This window comes from Rhea pennata, chromosome 5 (assembly GCF_028389875.1).
Source record: "Rhea pennata isolate bPtePen1 chromosome 5, bPtePen1.pri, whole genome shotgun sequence".
Taxonomy (NCBI): domain Eukaryota; kingdom Metazoa; phylum Chordata; class Aves; order Rheiformes; family Rheidae; genus Rhea; species Rhea pennata.
Window position 1 is genome coordinate 50,831,420 of NC_084667.1, and position 26,458 is coordinate 50,857,877.

At 38.4% G+C, this 26,458-nt stretch overlaps 1 protein-coding gene across 1 annotated transcript in view; it reads right to left on the minus strand.

Moving 5' to 3' along the window:
- The window catches only part of KCNK10 (potassium two pore domain channel subfamily K member 10), a 70,011-nt gene that overhangs the window by 26,872 nt on the left and 16,681 nt on the right, over window positions 1–26,458 (minus strand). Inside the window, exons 2-4 of the mRNA XM_062577176.1 lie at window positions 16,565–16,893; window positions 3,781–3,898; window positions 994–1,154 (exon numbers count right to left, since the gene is read on the minus strand). Of these exons, the coding sequence (XP_062433160.1) occupies window positions 994–1,154; window positions 3,781–3,898; window positions 16,565–16,893 (608 nt within the window). The remainder of the gene's footprint in view (window positions 1–993; window positions 1,155–3,780; window positions 3,899–16,564; window positions 16,894–26,458) is intronic.

Consider the following 26,458-nt stretch of genomic DNA (forward strand, 5'->3'; position numbering starts at 1 on the left):
GAGAAATCACTCATACTCCAGTCTAATGCTCAATTATTTCCTTTCAAAATCAGTTACAAGTAACTTGCTCTCATCTGTGGGAACATTTTAGCAATAGATGCCTATTAAACTAATTAGCTTGGACAGCTCCTCATCCACTCTGTCCTTGGAAAGACTTACCTCTAGTTATGCCTTCTCCAAAGGGAACCATCACACAGGTCACTTCTAGAAGTTCTGCTTCAAAGAGAGAATCCCTGAAGTGAACCATCAGCAAATTAGCAAAACAATGTTTGCCAATTTCATGGCACTGCTTGCAAAAAAATTGCTTCTGGTGATATAAACTCAGAAATGGAGGGTACTGACTACATTACGGGAAATTACATATGAGCTGCTCAACTCCAGAAAATCCATCTCCTGGAATCTAGTGTAGGATGCACCTGTGGTGCACAGGGGGGGATAAATGCCTGAAGAAGATTCCAGTCAGATCCAGTCCAACCCATCTGATCTCTCTCAGTGAAAGCATATCACCTAGCCATCTCTCTTCCCACGTTTTTATCCACTCCAGTAATTCTGTTTTCAAAATCTTTTAGGTTTTGTTTTTATACAGTCGGGACCTATACTGCCTCTCTGTTCCCCCAGAAGTTGTATTACTTCTTTCTACTTTTAGTAAGGAGAAATAAGTTTTAAAAGCAACCTATAGTGTTTTGAAGGGTGTTTTACATCTACTCCTTGTAAGGTAACTTAGGAGATTCATTTTGCAGAGACAGCCTGCAGTCATTAAAAAATGACGGGTCCTCAAGAAGAAATTCAGACCCTAACCTCTATCTCCTGCATCACCATCTAGAGAAGCCTATTTCTCTGCACTGACCACAGAGGGTTCTGGAGGAGATTAAGCATCATCTAAACCAGATATGTGAATGTTGCCAATATTTAAAAAAGACTGCAAATAATAGCAAAAGAATTAAAAGCTAGATAAGTTATACAATGCAAGCGAAAAATTGCCCATAAGCTTACTCTGAAAACTTTCTCCACTCTTGCAATACCCTTCCCAAATATGGTTCCAAGTTGGTCTCCAATGCCAGCCAGCAAGAAGCCAAAGAGTGGGATCCCAAAGATGGCATACAAGATGCAGAAAACTTTGCCTCCAACAGTGCTTGGGGCGATGTTCCCATATCCTGAGAAGAAAAACAATTGTCAGTCTCAGAATTTATAAAAGCCTTTTTAGAAAAATTAATGAGTTGATCCTATAGTGATGTCTTTGTTTCACATGTAATTCCTCTTCACAAACTCTCCATCACATGATGTCATTTCTCAGACAAGCTACCCACTGTGGCTTAGAGTTATTCATTTATAGCCTCAGTTACCCATGTTTTCTATGGAATCATCTTGCTAGCTAAAGTTACTATTTGACTAATTAATTTAGCTTGACTTATCATGGCACAAAAATCACTCAGTGCTGGCCTGGTGCCTCCATGTTGCTGCTCTGCCAGTTGCTTCCTGATGGGAGTGTGATGCCCCTGACAAGACTCATTTTCAGTGGTTAGCTCATAATTTTCTCTGCTCCTTATTGCACTGACTAGGTAAACTGTGGCTTCCAGACTGCGCTCACACTACATGATATCTCAAGGGCTGCTTCTACATTTATTCAGTCCCCTTTTCTGTTAAAAAAAAAATCTAACGTTCATATTTCATGATTTTTAATAGATTTCAGTAAATAATTTTTTAAGCCCTCCCTCTGGAAATCCTAGCCCATTTACAATTAACTAGCGTTTTTGGTGCTATAATAAAGTCAAGTACATGCCTACCTTTTATCTTCTCTTAGGGTAGCCCAGGTCTGTTGAACAGATCACAGATTCTTATCCATACATAATTATATGGTTGCATATTATGAATTAAAAACTCTCTTTTTGACCAGATGCATATCTGGCATGTTTGGTTTTCATTCTCAGCCTCATAACTCCATGTAAGGTATTGAGAACACCAGATATTGGCAGAAAAGAGTTGGATTCTGAGGTCTATTAAGGTCAGTAGATCCTTTGAGAACTATTGTAAAGTGCTGGGATCCTCTTTACTCTGGATTTCTACAGCTGTCTCATAGCTAAAGTGCAAATAGGCAAGTGTCTGGGCAAACTAGGGAGGAGATGGAAAGCACTGTGTTAACTGGCCCTTTGCAACATGCAAGGTAATAGGAATCTTGTTTGGAGGACTTCTTCTGTGGTATTCCTAAAACTCTAACATGCTGATGAATGTGCCTACGTAAACGAGTGGCATTTATTTTAATAAGTAATTTAAAAGCCTGTTTCTTGGACATTTAATTCAGAAATGTTTTCTCTCTATCCACTTCCCAGTTTTATGTTATCATTAAAAACACATGGTAACATAACTTAGTGTGCAGAGAGACACACAGAGGTGTGCAGTGTGCACTCTAAACCAACACACTTCTACCATCACTCTGAGCCCAAAGAAAAGACAGCGCTAAAGGCATCACCTACAGTGTCTGAGCTGATCACCATGGCAAGTTCATATAACTGCACTGGAAAATTTTTGTTGCTATAACTGCAAAAAGAATTTGCAGAATTCAGTCCAGATTCTCACACTTTAAGGAAAGTCTGTGTACCTTCCAATTATTTATCTATACAATCACCAGTGCATGCATCAGTCATGATGTTGAAAATCGCTTTATCCCTTATTTGTTTTGCTGAAGAAATGTTCTGTACATAATTAAAAAATCGTAAATGTCCAGACAGAATTCATGTAATAGCACTGCTAACAATCAGAAGAATATTCAAAGGCAATGCAAATAGAAAGCAACAATTTGTCTGTGATTTCCAAAAATATCTGTTGACCCTTTAACAGTAACCAAGATAGCACTGACATAGAGTTTAAAATTACCAAAGCACTATATTGTAATTAACAGATTAACCTTATCATCAGTGTTATTGGTTTATCATCTTTTCCCTTCAGACTGATTTCTGAAGTCCCAGCTGCCTCAACAATCTTCAAAAGAACTGGTTCACAGAGAACAGGATGAAAACCTTTGCACACCTAAAGCCAACATTCAAAGACTGAGAGACTAAGTAGATTGGATACACTATATAGGAGACACAGATGACAGAGGCCTGAATAATGAAATTACAAAAATGAATGTTTTGGAAAAGTAAATGGGGTATTCCATTATATCCTCCATCTGCTAAGGAGAAATCTGGTAGTATTTTGTGTAAACAAATTCTGAAATGGCAAAGAAAGTTCTTTTTCTTACATAACCCACAATTTGTGGAACTTCTTCCAATAAGGTATTATTAGTACCAAAAGCTAAGGATTTTTAAAAAGATATGATACTTATGTGAATATATTTCCAGTTACAAGGAGTAAGGCATTAAAAGAAAGAATTATATCAAGCTTCAGAGCATAAGCCAAAATTAGCAGATGTACTTCAGAAAAATGTTACCCTTCTGCATAAATTAATCCATAATTCCTAATAACTATATAAGGTTCCTTCATCTGGCACTGATTCTTGACCTTTATAGTGAAAATTAAGATCATCTACATTAACATCAAGAACAAGGTTATAAAGCTGTAGGTGCTACTTATTTTGCAGCTCAGCATTGCTGTTCTACCCTATGTAAACAGTTTCTGGTATTTCCCCAGAGATTCACTGCTCTTGATACGTACCACAGGTATGCCTTTTGAGAATTAACAGAAACACAGTTCAGCTACTTTATTTCTTTGTGATGTACTTTATTGAAATTTATTTCCTAATCCAGTTCTCAGTATGACTATGTTTTTTAAAAAGAAACATACCTATTGTTGTGATGACTGTTCCAGCAAAGAAAAAGGCACTTCCAAGGTCCCAATGACTGCTGTTGTTAGAGGAATTTCCTATGGGGCTGACTCCAGCATTATCAGCATCAATAGCATGCTGCAAAAAAGAGGTAACAAATCAGCCTTATGCATACCTTACCACATACTATGCAAGTGAAGATAGATTCACTCCAAAGGGAAACCCCAAGGACCTTGGAAATAGCTTAGATTTAAACTTTTTAGGTCTTGCTCAAAGTACAGTAGCATCCTCTCTACATAAGATCTGAATATATGACTGAAATAAATAGATACTAATGTAAATAATTAAGATACTGAGATAATAAAGATACAGTGTAGACAAATGAGAAAAGATACATATACCTTGGAAGCAGAGGACTGACAGCACAAAAGAAATCCATAAATATTGTTCTTGTGGCAATAACTGCCAAGGGAAAAATTTCCCAATTTTACCACCAAACTGGGTGGTAAAAACAAGTAATAGTTATGAAGTCAGTTGAAGCTAGTCAGTCAATGATTTTAATTCCCAACAATTAGTAATTGATGAAGTTATTTATATTTTGTGCTAAGTAGTATTTATTTATTTATTCATTTATATCCCATTTGAAACAAACAAATAGGATAACTATGGAAACATCATGAGACAAATTTGTAATCAGCCAGGACTTCCTAGTTCCCATTCTGTACATGATCACATATCTACCAATACAGCACAGTTCAAAGACCCCCAGCTGGTACACGAACAAGTTAAATCCAGAACAGAAGCTGAGGAAGCTATACTACTTCCAGGTTACTCTCCTATGTCTCACACAGCACAGAGTCAAACCAGACAGACCTATCAGTTAGCTGAAAGCATTCTTGGGAATTTCTAAACAGGCATCATGAGGACATACATATTTGCTTTCACTGCAACTTTTACTCTACAAAGGATGGTATAGCTAAAATCATCTGCCTCCACAGCACAGAATATAAATCTCTCATCAGCACCTGCCACATTCAGCTGAATTGCTCTAAGTTCACATTGGAGATACCCTATAACACATATACTCTACTTGTTTGCAGATTTCATGCAATTTGCTATCTGTCATAGAGAAATTCAGATCTATCACTCCAGAACAGTATCTAAAGTAACTGTCTTACAAAGTAAAACTCTCCTTCCCAAATGTTCCCAACTGTGACTCATTTCCAAAGACTCACAGTAAATGAATCAAGTTTCTCTCTTTCCACCTTTTACTACTTCCAGCTCTTCACCTCTTTCTCCTTTTGTTTCTGAGATCTACAGACATCTGTTTTGCTCCCTCCCCACTTCATGTTAATGTTACCAAGTCAACCCATTACTGCCAAAATGCCTCATCTTCCTCTTGCCCATCCTATTCTGATACTTGTTCCTCCTCCTAAATATTGCCTCTAGCCTGGCAGTTTTAGTAAACCTACTGCCAGGTCCAACCAGACAGACAAAGTGCTGCTCTTACGTCCTCTCTTTATCTTTGTTCAACACAGAAACCCCACCTATCATAACAACTTCTCATTTGACTTTTTTATGTCATTGTCTCAGATACTTCTCTCTTTCCCTCTGACTGTATAATATGTGAATTTTCACTCCATGATTTTTATTCCACTTTTTTTCTGTACTCTCTGTGTGCAACCCAAGATTGATCTTTCCATCTAATTATTGCCCTGCTTCCGGTCTGTCCAAATTGTCCAGATTTCTCTCCTATCTCCCCTATAATGTCATATTCTCTTGTGCTTTTAGCATTGACTTTCATACGCATAGATTAATTTAACACTTGTATCCCTGGCTTTCATGATACACTTCTCATTCACCTCTTTCCTCTGATGGTTTATTTAATCATTTTTTCCTTTTCTTTACTTTCCACTTTGCCTTTTTTTTCTCATTTATTTTTGCCTATGTCTCCAAATGACTACACCACCACATATGTTCCTCTGACACTTTTTTTCCCCTGGGAGCCTTACAAGTCTTCATCACTACAACTGACTGTTTCCTTCAGTCTAGCCTCATATTTTTGCTTATCTCTTTGATATCTTTCTTACATGTGCCTAAGACATATATGCATATTTATTCAGTTCAGATCAAATTAACTCTTCCTCAAAAGTTTTTCTAACTTACTCCATTCCCTTGGGCAGTCCGTATGTAATCTAAGAGTCATATTTAACATCACCCATTCGTTCTCTCTCACCTTTTGCAACCACATCTTGCAAGTTTATCCAATACATTTCTAACACTTAGCTTTTATTCTAGCCACATAGTAAAACGCAGAAGCATTACTTCTTCCGTGTTTAATCTGATTACTGTAACATCCCCAGTTGTTCCCCAGTTGATACAGAAACAAAGCTACTTCATCAAACTCCACTGTTTTTTCTCTACTAACTTCTTTTGCTTCTTCTCCACTATGTAACTTCCACAAATTCGTCTGTGTTCATTATCATCCTACTCCAGTCTCTCTGTTCTGATACTTTATTCTAATTTCCCCATGATTTCTCTCTCATGATTATGTTTGTATTTTCCTCCACAACTACTCTTTGCTGTAGAACACACTGCCCAAGTTGTAAACAACGGAAACTCTTCATTCCCAGATCTTTAAGAAAATTGATCTCTCCCACTAAAGTTCCAAGAAATTATATATATTTCTTCAACAGTTCTTCTTATGGAATGATAATATTAGGAGGCCTAAAGAAAGAAATATGGATTCATTTGTAAAGGAAAAGGACAATTATATGTATACAGGAACAAGAATAAATATAACCAACCATATATGTCCTTACCCTGATTATCTTGGAATAAAGATTAGTGTTTTGAAACGAGTTTTGCTAAGTAAGTCGAATCTAGATTTTGCAGAAGGAATGCCAGAGATTAAGGCTGGAACGTGGGACTAGATCGAGGGAATGGAGAATGTCTCTAAGTATCACAGGACTGACAAGAAGGGGTCATACACAAGCTCAGGTGCAGCAGTGGGCTAATATGACTAGGCCACAGTTTCAAAGTCATCTTAATCCAACATGAATAAGCACCAAGAAGACAGAAAAAGACAGCTGAAAAATATTTTTTTTTCCATTGGGCTAATTTCAGCTAATCTGCTCCCAAATTCATGACACAGCCTCACAAACACCAGTGACAGCACAGGGGAACGAGTGGGAAAATAAGAGATGCAGAGGCAACACAGAAGCCAGGTGTAGCCAAGGAGATCCCTACAGGACAGCCCTTTTTATAGTAGCGTTGCTATATGCCAGGCTAAGCTGATTCTGGAATTAGAGCATGAGCAAACTCCGGGCTGGACAGCCATTTCATGGAGGCAGAGAGCCAGGGTTCCCCAGCACCTGTCCAAGCTTCAAAGAAATGAGGATAAAGAACAAGGAAGTATTTAGGACCAAATCCTTTGAAAGGGCTTCTGTACTGTACAACAGCTAGTTGCTGGCTTTTCATGCTGTGAAAGCTGAGATCATTTGTTTGTTTACTCAGAAGAGTGTAAACTAGCGTAACAGACAGGTTGCCTGTTTAAATAGGCCATGACACACTGTCAGCTACCTTGGCATGTTATTTCTGCCAAAGAATGCTGGTTGCCTTCCTCGAGTGTGCAAATGTCATCAGGCTAATTACAACACTTCGGTCACATTTGAATTTACACAGGTTAGCCAGTTTGCAAGGGACGAGCACTAACTCCCCTCCAGAAGCCAAACAAAGCTGGTGAAGTGGAGCTCCATTGCTACAGGTAGTTTTGAGCTCCTCAGGTTCTCTCCACATCCAGCAAAAGCACATTTTTCTTTAAAGTGTGAATGATATCATTCATTTATAAATATCCAACTATCCCAATACGCTCTCTGGAATAGATAGTATTTTGTATACAGCAATGGATATACTAGGTATACTAGATGAGGGCAGGAACAGGAACAGCAAACTTACCATCACCATCCCAGCATCCCAACCTACACAAATATATCCTGATAGATGAAGGCAGACAAAAAGGCCACTAATAAAGTTCTGCAGTTCATGCAGACCATGAGGTTTTAAGACAATTTCCCATCCGTGAAAGTTGAGGCAGGCTCTGCAGCATGATCTGAAGTTGTGCATTCTCAGGTTATCTCGGAGTAGGGAAAGAATCAATTTCCAGAGTGCTAACAGCTCTGTCAGCAAATCTTCCCTATCTAAGACATTTTTATTTGAAAAATTCAAAGCAAGCAGTTACTTGAAATATCTCAGAATGATGAAATTCTCTTTCTTCCCATTCAAGAAATGTATGTATTCTAAAGCCAGTATGCAGATAGGAGTGAGAAAATGACAAAATTATCAAAAGTAAATCCAAGAATTCATTTTTTAAAAAATACATATATTTCTGATCACAAATATTAGTTTGATTCCCTGTCCTTGTATAGATATGTATTTTACTCTTGGCCCACCAGCATCAGCAGACTACATCCTTCAGTAACCAAAAATACTCGGTCTGATGAATCTGCATGGGAGTGAAGGCAGCTCCCCCAGAAAAGCCCAGCATAGGTGGTGACACTGGGAAGACTGAGTACTGTATTCCAAATGATAGTACAATCCAGACTCCATGTCAATCTGAAAAAGGCTTTTAAATTCCAACAATAGATATACAGGCAGCACTATTTAAAAGATATGAGGCACGGAACCACATTGGGCTGCCTAGTTCTTAAAATATAGGACTCAAAGTCTGAAGAACTGTATGGTAGGTTTGCCTTGGGCACTAATTTGCCCCATGAGCTGTTAGAGTTCCTCCTCACAACAGAAGATGGAATCAGTATCTCTTGTCTACAGATTACATGAAGAATATTTTCCTTATGCCTGATAAAAAATACTGGGGTTTCACTCTGTCAGGGCCTGGAGCACATTCCTCTTCTAGGAGTTTAGCTGGTTGAGTACAAGGTCAGCTTCTTCACTGACCTCAGGCCTGCTTCATCACTACGATTGCTGGACTGTGTCTGACCCTGGCCACTGTGTTTGGCCCTGATCCTGACCTGAACTTGATGCTCTGCATCCCAGCTTCTTGTTGGTCTGGTCACCTCTGGTGTCTATCCTGTTATCGCACTTGGCTCCCAGTTCACTTTCTCTTGCAGAGCATGCAGCCCTCGCTGCTCCCTTACACACTACTACAAGGGAAAACTTACAGTTATCAGGATTCCATGCTGTCTAACCATTCCTGACATTTTTTTTCTCTTTTCCTAGAAAAGTATATTATATTACTGAATATATAGTGTATAGTATATTACTTAAAAATACAGGAAGTTCCACCTGATTATAAACAAAAACTTCTTTATTGTGAGAGTGACAGAGCAGTGGAACAGGTTGCCCAGAGAGGTGGTGGAGTCTCCTTCTCCAGAGATATTCAGAACCCTCCTGGACACAATCCTGTCTAACATGCTCTAGGTGACCCTGCTTGAGCATGCGAGTTAGACTAGACGATCTCCAGAGGTCCCTTCCAACCTCAGCCATTCTGTGATTCTGTGATATGAAAATATTGTGAATAGGATATGAGTGTTATCATTTTTATTGTATATTTATATTAATATATGTATATTATATATTACACTATATGTCATTTATTATGTGAGAATATTATGAGTATTATATGACAAAATATTACATTTTTTTCAGTTACAGACATCACTGTTCCTCACACCCTCCTAAACAGGAACGTTTGCTGTTGCACTGATACTACAAATCAGCTGAGAGCTTGCAGAGTTGCATTTTAGGTCTGCTACTTCAGTAATAATTTACTGAATGGCTCCTGAAGGAAAAGTAGATCACACTAGCTGCAGATGATTGCACACATTCTGGAGGGCAGGATCAGAATTCAGCAGGGGCTTGATATATGTTGCCAGTTCCATCCCCCGCCCCCCAAAAAACTAAAGTGCAAAATGATCAGCCTACTTAAAGCTTCGCAGGATGTCTAAAAGAAGGGTAAGATTCATCTGGCAGTGTTCTCTTGAGATTTTCTGGCATTTGGTCTCTTGAGGAAACAATCCCAAAATGATAGTCCAATTGGCCTGAACAACATAATCTGTCACAAATACAACTATCTAAGAAAATGTGGCAGAACACAGGTAGCTCATGGGGAACTATTGACAGATGTGAAGATCAAAGACAAAATCATTATTTTTCTGACAACCAGGGCTAGGTAGTGGAGGTATGTGCTCTGTCAACAAAGTTATATCGCTGTGCATTCAAGAGCTAGATGGATAAGCCTTAACTCAGGAATCTCTGGAGTATGCAGTGGACACTCAGACATATTGCAAGGTAACATTCTCATCTCATCTTGCCTGGAAACTAAATGGCAACATTTCAAAGCAGTAGGAGATTTTTCAGTGATGGTGCCTTCAGCAGGGGGAGACAAGATGCATGTAGGCAGGCAAGTAACAAATACTGGGCAGCACTATGCAGGGTGGAACGCAACCTCCTGGACGTTTAAGAGGAAGTAGGTTGAGATTTTCCATTACAGGTCATCAGTAGTAGCAATAATTCCAGTTTTGATTATGCTTTCAAATAAAGATTATATCCTCTGAGGGCAATGTAGTTTGGATAATTCAATTCATTCTCATCTTTCCACTAATAAATAAATAGTGTTGCATGCATCTTGACCACCTATAACTGCATTGATTGCAATAGCATGTCTGTAGTAAATTTTTTTTTTGTTTGTTTCAAATACCAGTTAAAGTTTCAATCAACATCTTTATAAGCTTATCTGGGCATCCTTATCATCCAGGTCCCAAGGGCAAGGACAGCCTTCCCTGTTCATGCCTACCTCCCAGCCTTCCTTACCCTGCCCAGCCTCAGACCCCCACTTCAGCCCAGCCTGGGGCCATCAGCGTCTGACCCACAATGCCACAGCAATGCTGGGTTCCAGCCCCACTGCGGCCCTGTCCCTGCTCAGCCACAGGTCCCACTAACCTTGACCCACAGGCAACCATCTCGCCCGACCTCTGCCCAGCCCCATCACCATGACCCTGCCTGGACACCATGAACTGTGTCTGACCACAGTTACCTCCACTAGACCTGACCCTTTCTTGCTGACTTGTGTTCCTGACTGGACCTTGGACCTGTCTCATGACCACAAACTTGCCTGATGATCTGGATGCTGGGTTGCCCTAGCTGTCTCCCCATCCTGCCCTGCTCCCTTAGTGGGGGTGAAGGAACAGGCTCTGGCTGGCAAGGCCCCTGCTCTACCGGTCATTGTATGGTCCTCAGCTACCAGCTCCATGTCCTTTAGGGAGCAGCCAGCCCTTACTGTACCCTCATAATCAATTTCTGATCCCCCTTGGCACATTAGGTATCTTGATCACTAACTAAAACATCTGTCTCAAGAAAAATGTTGCCCATAGGCAACAAGATAGCTGGGAGCTAATGCAGCTGATGAGGATACAGGAATCAAGCAGACTGTTTCCGCTTTCCTCGGGAAGAAATGCTTTTATCTGATTTGCTTATTCATGTTTCTTTTTTTTCTCCAGTAGCACCCAAGCATGAACTTAACAAATGTTTTCCAAGAACAAGTATAGTGCTTTTCTTGGGTATTGAGCTGCTCAAAGGATCTACCCTTCTGTATCCAAGCACAGGAATTCGTAAGAACAAGAAAGAAAATCCTTGTCATCCCTTTTTCTTGTTCTATTAATTCCCCTCCACAGATCATGCTAATCCAATAATGATTATCTCCTTGCATAATCCTTTTCCAAACATATTCCTATCAAACACACAGATGGATTACAATTGTCTTTCATGCTCTGATGTTTCTCTATGATGATTATTAAGATACTCCTCATTAGGAAGCAGCTTTTTAAGACTAATTCCCTAATAAATTTCTCTGTATGCCCCACCTCTCCCCTTATTCCCACTACCCTTCATTCAGTGATTAAAGGATTCTCATTATAAACTCCCATTTATTCCCTCTTCCACAACAGTGTTTTCCAAGAACCAAAATCACCAACAGTTTGTTCATGAATAACCAGAGGTAAAGAGCTTTGAGAGCTCATCCCTTAAATATTTTTGCCTGTGCCACAGGAGCCTTCAGGTAACAATCAGCCAGATTGTCATCTGCCTACACTTATAAAGTGAGTAGATGTCATCCATGTACTGTTATAGAATAGTGCCACAGGCCAGTCTTCAGGCAGACCTACAACATTCAACAAGGGACGGAGCAGAGGTGTGTAAGTTCAGAAGGCTTAACCTCTTGCAAACATCTCAGCTATTTTCTGGAAGCAATGTAGCTACAGAACAGTAGCAGAGTTCTACTGTGCTTAGTCTGATCATAGTAGCTCTGGGCTAAAGTGACAAACTAGGAGGTCTGCACCAACTTAGACATGACTCAAGAGATTTGAATTCTTTTTCATATAGTCCTTAGGGTGATAAGCTAAAACAAAGATCAGAGCAGAAGGAAAGCTGCGACACAGAGAAAATACCTATCAGAGGCACAGGAAAAAGATTCAATAATCAGATATTTACCATTGCTTTTCTTCACAGCACATATAGTCTTTTCCTACCTTCAGCAACAGGCAAGTCTAACCCATAGTTAACTCAAAAGACTTTTTTCTGCTCCATTTAGAGCTTTCTTCTAGTACATGAAAGCCATCCAAGTTCTCTTCATTCTATAATGAAACACTTTGAAAAGACAAGCTGGCTTATAATACTAGTGAACTTATCAAGAAGCTAAAAACTCAAATATCTTTACAGGATGTTTCATTTTGCTTATCTTCAGGGGAAAAGTATTCAGAACAGCCCATTCAAGGTATGAACTCTTACTGCATAATTAGCCAGTAGCATCTGACTTGCTTATTTCCAACTCCACTTCCTTTTCAGCTTAGAGGCTAACTCATTACAATTGCAGTAGCTATTAGTGGCCATTGATAATATGATTCAGTTCCCTGGTGTGAGATTTTCTGACTATAATCACTCACACTCCTAAATGAAACCCTGAAGAAAAAGAGAGAAGAAAGCAGCCCACCAATCACCTAAGTAACTTCTTACAGTAGTAAACCACTCTATCTTATGTTGTTATTTAGGGCTTATCACAACAGCTTTTTTTACTCATACACAATACACAGGCTAAGTGAAAATAGAATATGAACTTTCTTATCAGGTCTATAAGAATTACTCTGCTAAAAGATATTGATGGTCTTCCTGCCTGCCTCTCCTAATGATGGATAACATCTGATCTTTCAAAAAAAGACGTATCCTTTTCATAATACAGTCTAAATGTGCTTTATTACAAAGGAAGGGTGACTTCTTGTTTAGCTCAGCTACTAATAAGTTTATGCCCTAACATTTGGAAACAAAAAAGATTTGTAATATTATATTAGTATATTTGCTAATATAAATGACCGATGCCATTTTTATTCAACAATATGTCCAGTTACTTGAGTCTTGCTACCCTCTGTTATTTGTCCAAATAGATACCATGCCACTAAACTCAGTTGAAGCAATCAAAGTTTCATCCTCTTTTAGCACAGTCCAGATTTTGCTTCTCTCCAACACTGAAAATTCATCTTCAAAAGTACTAAGACAAAGCATTTGATTTTGTCATTTTCTTTTTCTGATATTCACCATCATGCCAAGTAGTAGATCACATAATAGTAATAATTTGTTTCACTGCACGAAGATGTTTCTGCATCTTCAGAAGTAGAAATAGATTTTTAAAAAAGTGATCAGTTAAGAACTTCCACTTCAGATAACCTGGGAAAATGTAGCCTGCATTGTGAAACACTTGATATTGATAAGAAAAAAAAAATCTGTCATTGTGCTAGCATTAGACAGAACTAAACTAAAGTCCAAGAGACAAACAGAATCTTAAAATATCTTGAATTTGGTTTTGCATCTTGGATTTACACTTTCATCACTATATTGTTTCTGAAGTCTATGAATGAAATACACAGTCTGGACTCAGTACTATCAATAGGGCAATTCACATCTGTGCCACCAGTGTAAATATTTTCAATGGGTTATTGGAGATCAGTTTGAAAAGCATGTCTCATCCACATCAAATTTTTCACATCTATACATCTATCTTACAGGTTTTCTAAAGCAGAACCCTTTGAAAGATTGAAATTTAGGCAAAAGGAAGAAAAGAGGCCATCATTAACCTTGCAAACCATATGAGATTCCTTTCCTCTCCTCCTTAAAAATTCTTCTTCCAGAGTCACCCCAACAATAAAGGGTACAAGCCAGTTTTCGTATTTTTTCCATTCTGTGCATTCTGCAAAGCACAGTGCTGAGTCATCACAACCATTCTGGAAAGTATGAACTATGTGCTTTAAGGTAGTCATTTGATATTAATAATAAATATCTCCCTTAGGGGCAGCCATGTGATGAATGCACACAGCACAGCAAACAGGACCCATGGAGGTTGCCACATCAGTTTGAAATTACAGTCGTAAAGGCAGGTGCAGCAGTTGGTGCAATGCAGTAATCCATTGTGCCAACTAGAGTTGTCATTTTTGAGATCACCAACATGAAGTCATGAAAGCATAACGTTAAACCCCAAGACAATATCTTCAAACAATGGCTTACTGTTCTTACGTGCAAGTCAGTTACGGTCACAGTTTTCTGTATCAGTCTCTAGATCCAGGTTCACTCTCAGATATTCTAAATAACACAAAGGATATCATTCTTTATTGACAAATCTATTTCAATATTCCACATCACTTGGCCTTAGGACGTTCACATGCTAAGTTGCTATGCCCATTTAATTCACCTTTTCAAAATGATTTCCAGTTACCCAGTGTAATGCCTGAGGACATACTAAAGTATCAAGAGATGATAAGATTTGTTCAGAATAGCTGCCTTCTAATGACACAGTATGCCTGTTTATTATTTTTGTATCACCACTTCTGAGGTGAAAGAAGGACAAGATATTGTGCACAATAAAGAATTAAAACAGATACACAGCTTAGACTAGAGAATATGGGCTATTAAGAAATCTTTGTACTGCAGTCTCTGTGGAGAAATCTTTACTATCCTGCTGAGGTGCTTTGCTTGTTGTGTCTATTATGTATTCTGTTTTCTGCTAGAAAAGAAAGTATTTTGCATATCTTTTAATACTGACATTGCCATCAGGGGAATACAAACTTCTTCCTTTTAATATTAAAAAAAAAAAATCTGTAATCAGCCAGCATACATCATACCTAAGATGTTGAGGGAAATTCTAATCTCTGCAACACTATCATGAGAAATGGATCTGAGCCAACATTCCTGACCAGAAGAATTTACATTGAAAACCAACCACGTTCACCTGTCTTTTGAAGATATGACTGTGATCCAAGCCAGTCCTGATCCAAAAGCTGTATAGTCACATCAGCGTGGTAACTGCTTCCTGCTGAAGCAGGTTTGTCCCCTTAGCTCAAGTACCAGGCTGCACAAACAAGGACACACAGCTTCCAAATCAGAACTGACCTGTCTTCAGTGAACATATAGCACAAGCAGGGTAAGCCAACATCTGTCTGCAAAGAAACAGAAAGAATTTGTTTTGCTTAGGGTAGGCAGCAGAGGATTGCTGTCTACACAGCAAGAGAGAAGAAGCAGTTAAGCAACAGAAGGTTGTCTATGCAAGACCAGCTACACAGAAACTGAGTAAGTTCAGGCTAAAAACTAGGAGTATGTTTTTACTGTCACATCAGTGAAATACTGGGACAGCTTCCTAACAGAAAGACTAAACTCATAACATCTTTTAAAATGGAGTCTGATCCACCAGGAAAAGGGTTACATAACATGGTTGGGTGAGTGGACACAACATTCCATGGGATAGCTCTGTGATCCTTAAAACAGTCTAAAACCACAATGGAGCTCTGACAAGACACACAAATAACCCAAAACTTTAATACATTGTGTTTCTGAAAGGCTCATATACCTATTCAGATCTAAAATAAGAAGCTGAATTTCCACTTTGGTGTTGGACACTGTTGGAATATGTACTTAGGAATCTCACATTTCTTATCTAATCTCCATTTTCTCGAGGTTAGCTAATAGGTTTCTGGATGGGATTCTAGAAGATACCTTACTGAAGTTCTCGTAAGTGAGATGCATAATGTTTTCCTTGTCTAGAGATCTAATCAATGAAAGATAACTCTATCTCTATCTTGCATGCTATTCCATTCCTCACTTATCCCTATGTATCTGATTTTTATTTCCTTCAAAATTTATTCTAAAACTTTGCAAATCAGTAGACCAGACTAATATGTCTGTAGTTCTTAAACGCAGTTTATTTTCTGCTTCAAAATGTATGCCTTCTGCATGATCCATTTACCTAAAATTATCAATAATAAACCTGTATATTAGTGTGCTCATAATTTCAGAATTCTTGGCCAAATATCTATTTCAGAATTCCCATCTATTATTCTCTGTTGGCTCACCTGGTTGCTGGGTTTAATCCTGGAGTTAAAACTGGACTTAGAAGCATTTGGAAAACTCAGAGATAGGCAAGCCTTTTCCAAATCTGTCACCTGCCACAAAATTCCATTCCAGATATTAGGTTCTCATTTTCTTTGCATATGTTTTTCATCATTCTACTGAAGATATTTAACCTCTATTTAGAATGTTTTGGAAATGAAGTTTGTGTTTCCAGCCCACTAAAACAACTGAAAAAGAGCCTTTTCTTTGCATTGCCTATTATTGTTTTTTCTTTCTCTGCACTAGGCAGTCTAGTGCACAACCCTGTGAAAAAATTAGCTCCCTACCAAATCAGCTGATCAATGAACTGCCAAGCTGTTTGTCCTAATTCCCAAGAAATACTGTCTTCTTCACACGGCCTACCTGAATCAGTGTCTCCAGTTCTAGCTGGGTTACACAAACGTGTTCCCGCAGAAAGTCAGCCTTCTCTAATGCTATTGTATTCTTCTGCCTGCTTTCGAAAGGCTGTTCCAGGGCACGGAAGACAAGTCCTCCAGTCACCAGGTAAACTACAACCACAACGAAAATGGCCACCACTGTTTTCCATTTCATGACTGTCTGCAGGCCCTGAGAAGGGGCTTCCATGGTGGCGACGACAGTTGCTCGGGAGGAAATAGAGAGTCGCGGAGCTGGATAATGCCCGTTGGTTTTGGGCTCAGGTTCACAAGCTGACACTGGTGAGGGAACAGCCACTGAAACACAAAATAAAAGCTCATGTTCAAAATCTGTACGGTGTGAGATCGATCTTCATATACAACTTGCCCAAACACCATTTTCAAGACACTTGAATAATATGGAATAGAATTTCATCTGGAATGTTCAAAGTGTATTTTATCTATTTATACATAAGTTATTTCAAGGGGTTATTTCACCCATTACCTCTAAAATTGGACAGGTTAATTACATAAGTAAAAATTTCAGAAAGATGTGGAAAGTAATTTCTCCAATAAGAACATGAAGATTTGTACAGGTAGAACATAAATTACACAAGGTGACATTTGATGAGAATCTTGACAGAGATTTATGTCCTGAAACAGTAGTAATAGCAGTAATACTACTAGGAAATTAAACTGTTAATGATCAGTGATCACAACCAGGCCCATAAAATGCTTTTTGCACATAAAAATGCAGGTTTTGGCTTGCCAAGGTAAGCAGGCCCATATAACCTACAGATATTCACAAAAACATCACTTACTTCTGAAAATCTTCTTAAAGTCCAGAAGCTTCACAAATTTTAGCATAACTTCATTCCAAACGCACTAGATATCTGCAGGTGAAAGTCACCCGCATGCCAAGAATAGGGCTTTGCTTTAGTCAAGTCGCTTTTAAATTTAAGAACAGAAATAGCACCTTGCACCTCGTTGTGCAAGGTAGATCTACCAGCTTGGTTCTGAGACACTGTACAGCCATGAAACCTCAGTGCAACACCAGGGCTAATAAGCCCTGACTCTCACAGCTTGAGCGCTGTGCCAAGCTACCAAGGCATACATGTCAAAGCTGGCTTGCCTCCAGCTAATTCAGGTGTCTCAGTATCACACATCCCCATTCTGTTGCCAGTGTTAGCTACGGCAGGGTAAGCTCAGGTTCCTCAGCATCCACTTGTATAATGGTAGAAAATGCAGTCTTTAGGGAAGCTCGATTTATTTTAAGCCAAATCTCTGCTGTAATCCTACCATGGTGTGGCTGTCACTGGTCTACAATTTATTTGAAAGCAGACTGGAGTTATTTCATTTAGACTTAGATCAGGTTACAGTTAAAATACAGTCACTTTAGCTGCATTCTCTGAAATTATTCCCAAAGCACCTTCTCTGTTTTTCTCAGGAACTAAAGCAAAAGGGTTTATAACACCTGAGCAGAGCAGCCCCATAAACTGATTCTACATGATTTGAACATACAGGTGATTACACCTTCAGTTTGTAGTGGGCTATAACTCTTTCCTAAAAGAAACCATTTTATGATGCTGAATAATTTAAAAAACTCAGCTGTCTACTACAATCACATTTTCTTAAAAATGCTACGCCTCTTAAGCATTGCATTGAGAGAGCTAACTTGCTAAGCATTAAACTACAGAAACTGATAGTTTCTTTACACTTACAAAGTATATCTCTTTCCATATTTGAACCGGAGGTTTCAAATAACAAAATGATCAGAGAATATTTCTCTACGCAGCCTCCACACACACCCCTCCCCAATAAAATAAACATTTTCCATGGAAAAACACCAGTAGTTGATCCCATTTCAATTTATCGCAGTTTTGAAACACTTAACACAGCTGCTCAGTTTGACCATCACCAGGAGATTGTTGGTTCCCTACATGCATCAGCCAGGATAGAGTGACATCACACTTAAAAAGATACTTTTATCTCCATATATGTTTTCTGTACAGTCAATGAGCCTACAATGGCAATGGGGAGAAGAGTAATAGTATTAAAAAGAAGTTCTATTTTTTTAGAAAAGAGATTAATTATTCCATTCTCCAAAGCTCCTGAAAAGAAATGATTATTGTACTGATACAGTGAGCTTCAGCAGGCAGTATCAGAAGAGAATGCAGAATAAATGTACAATAGAAGCTCTGTGGGAAGGTTAGAACGGGAAACCTCTCTAAACGCAAATATTTTAAATGTGAGTCACAATGTGTCCCTACTGAATTAAATAAATTTGAGTACTCCCAAAAGCACATGATCAGCTGCCTAACTTCTTAGCTGATGAAAATCAGTGTAATATGGCTATTATGACATCAATGGAATTCAATCAATTTACAATAGTTAAAGCCCAAACTATTGCATATATTGTTCATTAATGCAAAATCTGCAAATTTGATGAATGATTTTGCACACCTGAAACTTCTAAGTGAGATAGTCTTGGGATTCAAGTCTCATCTGGTAGGAAGGATGCAGGATTTATATAGAGGAAACAGCACACTACAGGGTTTTTTTGATCTTTTTAAAGCGGCTAAGAAACTAAGTGTGACTGGCATAGTCTGGTGTAGGTTGGGCGAAACTTTCAATGTACAGAGATGCCTGACTTTGATATCCCACAAAATGACTTGGCTTTTCTCATAAGAACAAGAATTTAAGAGTTAGTAGGGTTAAAACTGCTTTTGTGGGTTCTCTTTTCTTCTCTGTTGATATAAATGTTTCTTATTCAAATCATGTTTTTGGTAAAGCGTTAATAACAGTCCTGCAGTAAAATCATGGCCTATCTGATTCTCCCATTATAGAAAATATGTTGTACTGATTTAAGAACAAGATGAGAAGTTCAGGGTAAGGAACATGAAATGTTCTTATAAATACTGTTCCACCTGAACAGCTCAATGATTACTGTGCTTCATTTCCTCATATTTAAAATAAAAGATAATTTTTTTCATAAGAAGACTTGTGTCACAGGGTTTCATTTCCTGCCTAGTTATAGCTGCTCTAAGTGTATATAGAAATATTGATCCTGAAGTATTTTATGTTATATAAATTAACATATAGAAGGATTTTAAACAGCTAGTTGAGCAACAGACAAATGACAGATGGAGAAGGTCTTAACAAAGCTGGTACAGAAAGGAGAATTGCAGTCAACACCCTAGAGATGTTGCTGGGTGGATTTAAAACACCAGTTTGACATTTTATAGGAAAGTCAGTGTAGAGATTCTGCCTAGTAACTGTCCCACTCTCTACTGGCAAGAAAGTAGGTGAAGTGGCTTGAGCACACAGTAAGAAATCAGAAGTTCTGATACGTAATTGCAACTCTACCTCCATTAACCTGTGTTTTCAGAAAACTGCGGCCATTTGCCTTTAAATCATAGTTTCCAGCTAGAAAGAAGGAAAGTCATGCCTTTTTTTCTAATTCATGAGTGTCCTATCAAATTCTTTAAACAAACATATGGACATAACATATAGTTAGATATCAACTTATGAAACTTAAAAATGATGAATTATGAATTATGAAACTTACAAAAGTTTTACAAGTAGAAATTTTACTAAAATTCAATATATTAAAGTGACAATTTGACAATGTGGAGAGCAGTACAACCAGTTTAAGAAAATAGGAGACTCCATAAATTCTTGGATCTGTAAATAGTTTAGAAATTACTTGGATAATGTTGGATTACTTGGATATGTTAGAGACTTTAAGTTCTTGCAGTGGAACTAAGAACACTGTAACAGACACTCAGAAGACTGAGGAGGCATATCTCTAGGAAAATAGGGCTTTATTTGTTCCATTCCCGAGAGAACAACTTGTTTTAGCATGGGCCAAGCAATGCTTTTCTTTCCTACTGTTGTCCTCAAAACTGGCATAATACTTTAGCTGAAGCATCCCCAAAAGTAGGAATACCGCACTTAAAAAATCAGATTGACAGCTTAAGAATCATAAAATCACATACTGCTGAAGATATAATATCATAATGAAAGGATCAGAGGAGCTTAACAGAGCTCTTCTACTAGCTATCATCTGTAATAGATTTGGTGGTTACTTAGGAATAAAGGAGCGCATTTCCCACACATTGCAAGTTTCCCTGAAATACTATGATTTGATTACAGGTCAAACCTAGACCATAGGAGCACAGGAAACAGCTACAATAAATGCAAAACAATTCCCATTTTATTAATCCATGTGTTTCAAAACAAGCGGCTATCAGAACAGGCTTTTCCCAGAACAGAGTCTTTTCCATGTGTGTTTGTTAGATCACACAGAAGGAGACTTAATCTACCGCAATAAAAGCAATGATGAATCTCCATTCACATACAAGCACTGAATTAGTAGACAGGAATCCTCAAAGGAACACACTTGTGTTTTGACACAGATCTTAACCCAGTGAGAGGACAGCAGTGGGGAAATAAAGGGGAGCCTCAAAATAAAACAACTGAAGATATTGACATTACAGATCAAATTAAATGTTAGCATCTGTACAGCTGTTCACCTCTAAGAGTACTGCACTATCTGCACTTTATCCGTGTGCTGAATGGTAAAGTCAGGCTTCCTGTTAAGATGGAAGAGGCTTAAATACCTGAGATTTCTGCTAATATTGATGAGAATTACGGAACCAACACTCCCACTCACTGATCATCAATAAGATGGGAGCAAAGCAAAACACTAGTGCAACATTATCGCTATAGAAAAGATGCACCATATGACATTGCTTCAGGTTGAAAATTGCCCTTCATTGCTACATGTATGTTTTGCCTTAATCATTTGTTTGTGGCTGAGAATTAAACTTTCATGAATATGATTGCTTGAATTAATAGTTCGTTCTCATTTCATAAAAACAGAAACATGACACCACCATGACCCATCATGCCTACAAAGACCCAACTATTAGAATTCTCACTTCTACAGAAGTCAGTAGCATTGTCAAGATAGCAAGTCATAAAAAAGGGGGCGGGGGAAGTACAATTTCCTAAGATATATTCTTCAGGTATAAAACCTGCTCCGGCTCCTAAGAAAAGAAATTATTGATCAAGAAAGGTTTTTCTACTTCCTGAGTTGTCAACTCTCACAATTTTTTGGCAACAGTGCTGATTTGGTGTTTTCTTTAAACTAGAACACTAGGAAGAATGAGAATTTCAACTTTCAGTTAGATACTGTTTCCGGATAGCACAGCTGAGGGGAAAGGCTCATAAACAACATTCAGCAACTAGATGGCAAAAAAGGGGATCCAACTTTTACTTCTTTAAAACTTAGGGTTGGGATCTCCTTTTAGGAGAGCCAGCCATTTCAGGAATTTAAGGACTTTACTCATGATTTCTGAATGACTGTGTTTGGCAATCCTACATCCACAATTTAAATTCATTTCTAATAAAATCAACTTTCAAACATTGATCTTAGCGCAGCAAGAGGTGTTGATGTCAAAAATTGAGAAAAAGCTCTCTGCCAACGAGGTTTTAGAGGTCTAGTATACATTGCATAAGGAGACTGATGTTTCTAAGAACAGGTTGGACAAACTTCTATCAGAAATAGTTGATATAGTTGACCCTGCTTTATAGCATTATGGTGAACTAGATAACCTGTAACAAGCCTGAGAAACCAAGTCAAAGGAAAGATCTCCAGACAAAGGGGTTCAAACTACAGCAACCTCATAAGCACAGCTTGAAATAACAGCCAAAATGCTGAAAGGACATTCAACTGGCTTTTAACTCCAAAAATGTAAGTGTGCATCTGTCACACTGACCCATACACTGGCAACTGCCCAAACCAATAGGCCAAGAATATAGAAGATATCAAAGAAACCTGGTTTTAGAGAAGAGTTGTTCAATTGCTTTAAACCAAGCATGAATTTTTTAAATGTACAAGCCCTCTTCTGCAATGTTGCTGTCACTATTCTCTTCTACAAAAAAAAATGTAACTCACATTTAATGGCATGTCTTACTTAGTACTTTAATTTTCTTCCATATTCCTTATTTACTTGAGCATGCAGGATTGCATGCACTTTTTTTGCAATAGTATAATAGAGTTATTAGTTGCTGTTACAGGATTCAGCACAGTATTGGTCTGAGGGGATTTATATTTACGCATTCATAAACCCAGCAGTTTCTCTGAAATTCAGAAACACTGAGTTTCATACACAAGTTGATCCAAAATGAAATGTAATAGAAAATCATCATGTTTCCAGAAGATCAGGGGGTTTACCCAGTGAATTAGAAAAAGATCCATAGCTTGCAGTATTTCTCTGCAGCCAGCTAACACCTCTCAGATGCATTCCTGGATATTCACCTCCCATAGCAGCAGGGCCATACAAAGAAGACAGAGGATACTTTCAACTCAAGCAGTGAGGCTCTGACCTGCATCTGAAGGTAAGCATCAGTATGTTTCCCCATAATGGAATATGATGGGAGTTTTTTTTAGAAAGGAAATTATGCTTTCTTTAAACAGTGTTTACATAGTCAAGCAGTCAAAATTTCTCAGGGAGACTTTTTTATCTTTGTCTTAAAACTAAAACTGTAGTTTCAGTTATAATGCAATCTTATCATGCAGTCCAGGTTCACTGAGAAAATTTATGAGCGAATCATCCTCCCTACAAATTTTGCAAGATCTTACATTGGGTTATCAGCACTTGTACATTTTTCCTCTAGCACTACTTGATGTGTCAGCATTCCCTCCTGAAGTAACTTAGAAACAGGATATTTTGCCAAGTGTATGAAGCTGCAGAAAAGACACCTGGAGTACCACAACTTGGAAATGCCAGTGAGATGCCAGCCGTGACCAGTACAGCTTCCCTGAACCGGCTGCTAAAAGTAGAAGGACCTATTTCTTCTAAAATGGATCATGAAGGACTAGGGGATAAAGGGCTCCACTGGCACTATTTATTGTAGTGTATTAGCAGGAGACTCTTATTTCATTTTCACTAGTCACAGCATTGTTTGGGTTCCATCCATCTCTCTTCTGAAATGGCAAAACACTGAGGTTAATATTAGAAGGCTTTCTGATTTCAGAGTGTGGAAAAGCAGGAACGCAAGCAGCCCACCAGTGGATAGCATAAGATCTAGCACTCTGAAGCTCTGGCTCATCTCCAAACAGAAGTTCCTGGGGGAAATGGGTATCTAGCATTTGCTTCCAATCTCACAAGCTCCCTACAGACTATCCCAAAGTGATTTCAGCTACCAGCTGCTTGGGTTAAGATAGCAGGGCTGTCCCTGGAGGGTAGGGAGTATGTTAGAGAAAGAGCTGAGGCAATCAGTCTATTAAGCTGTCAGCTATATGCACTTCTCATGAATATGTCACAAATATAAAGTACATTAGGGTTTTGTGGTTGAAGGTAATTTGTATTTCAGACAGGAAGTGGGTGAGGGAAATAATGAAATATAGGAGTTTCTGTCCATGTATAACAAAAAAGAAATTAAGCCTTTAAAACTTTGCATTATGAGGACATGTCTAATATTGCCAGGCTACCTGCTTTGCTTTCTGTTCCAGCCTCGCCTTTTTTTCATCTCCGTCTGTTTTGTTTTTTAACAGGTTTTGTAAAGCAGGGATCATCCATTTAACGAGTAAAATAAATGTTCAGTTCTTTACATACTGGGCTCTTGAAAATCTTAAATTAGTATAGAAAATATGGCTCTTAGAGCAAAAATCTCAGTAGATAGTGATTGCGTCTGCCTTTGTATTTGTGCAGCATCTTTGCATGATGTGGGCTAATTAACAGGTGACATTCCAGCTGTGATCAAGAAATGAGAGACAACATCCTGCCTGCAGGCTACAATTACATGTGGGGCAGAACACTACCCTGTGGCTGTTTTTCTGGACTGAGGCATAATAACCACCACTGCTGGCCCCGCTCCCTCTGTCTCTTCCCAAGATGTTCAGCTGCAAGATTTAAACAGCAAAAGAGTCATCGCTAGCCTTCTGCCCAAGAGGTATTTCACCGTACTGTTTGTACACAGCAATGCTGGAAGCTGCCACTGAAGTGAGAAGCATTACTGTTACATTTACTGTTCATGAAAGCAAATCTTGACACATTGTTTGCTTGGAAAACATACAGAGTGCCTCAGAGCGTATAGCTGTGCACTGCAACAGCACCCCACCGGTTAAATCTACCAATGTTTTCCCTGAAGTGATTCTCTAATGCAGTACTAGCACTGCTGACTTCAGCTACATCTCAACAGTGTGCTGCAAATGCAGTTGTCAGTGGCAAGGCATCAAATAAGTATGGAAAGAGAGACAGGTAAAGCCAGAACGGACAACTTACACTAAACCAAAAAGACTGAGTGTGCTATAACAACGAAAGTAGCACGGATTGCTCTCAGCTGTTCCTGTCCCAGAGTGGGGCAAGGCAAAGGGAGTAGGCATGTGGAAGGCTATAAAACTGTGTAAGAAATAAAGTCAGTGTTTACTTCCTATTATAGTATGATAGGGATGGCAGTGGAGTAAGACTTCATATATTGAGTTCTCTCTGTTGGTGAGCAGAGAAAAGTCAGTAACACGTACCAGAGGGAATTATGTCTAACTACTGATTTGCCATCCGTGGCAGCAGCTTTGGGGAAAATGTCATATAAAAAGGCTTCTGCAATTTTTGTAGCATATGTCATACAGTCCCAGACAGTGCTTGAAATTAAGATTCTCAGTAAATTTCAAACAAATCTACATAATTCTGTTTCATTAGTTATAATTGAAACATACTAATTAATAGCTCTTGGAATAACCCAATTGCTTAATTGATTTGGAATGCAGTTGTTATGAGAAAACAAAAAACATCGCTATTTTATAATACGTCTTTTTATTCTCCTCATTAGAAAAATGGAGTTTAGACAAAAATAAAAAACCCTAAACAGCTAAAATGGGAATGTGATAGAAACTAACAATCGGTGTGGTCTGAGTTAAGGTCTCTCTTTCTGTAGGAGTGGCTTCCCAGTTATCAAAAGAGAGTTTTACATACTGGTGGCGATTGTGCACTGGAAATCAGAAGAACTAAGGGGAATTTAAGACTCCTAACTGCTTATGGACAGCTTCTTTACTGGCAACAAGAAGCTTTAGCTATGCAGTAAGTCATTACTTTCCACAAGAATAACTTTTGCCTTCTACTGAAAGACACTGTCACACCTATTTGATAGTAGCCTTCTCCAAGGAACAAGTCTCATGGGAATCTTCTCCAGTACCTAATTCTGCATATATATTTTTTTCCTACTACTACATTATCACTACTTTCATTCAAGTGTGCAGCAAGCTGCCTGACTAAAACCAGATACCGCTCTGTTTGACTTCCGTGACAGTTTGCACAAGGGATAATATGGGAGAGAGCACAATGCAGTGTATATTGTTCAGGACCATTTTTTCCTCTGAGTCTTCCAACCACAATGTACCTACGGATTTTGGGTGAAAGAGTCATTGTCCATTACATCATGCCCTGAGAGTATCAGTGTACAGGTCAGGACTTAAACTATAATGATGAACATGGGATAGCTAAAGACAGCAAACAGCCTTTAAGCAGTAAAGCCTTTTAGTCATTCACTACTGGAGTTGGGTCAATATGGAACAAAAACAATTCATTTGCCTTGTTAAGTGGATTCGAGTTTTTCACTCCTTATCACCTCCTCATTTTTTTCCTTCCCACACAGAAGCATTTTATTTTATTCATTTTCTATACATATTTAAGAATTTGGATGTTAGCAACACATATTTTCACACAAAGCCAAATGTCAAAGTCTTTTAATATTTCACGCTGGGAGCAAGTGCAGACACACTTAACCAATCAAGGAAAATAGAGCCATATAGTGTGATTTCTCTGACCAGTTATTCATTAAAATTTTTAAAAATTTAAGGAAATCACAATCTACTTGC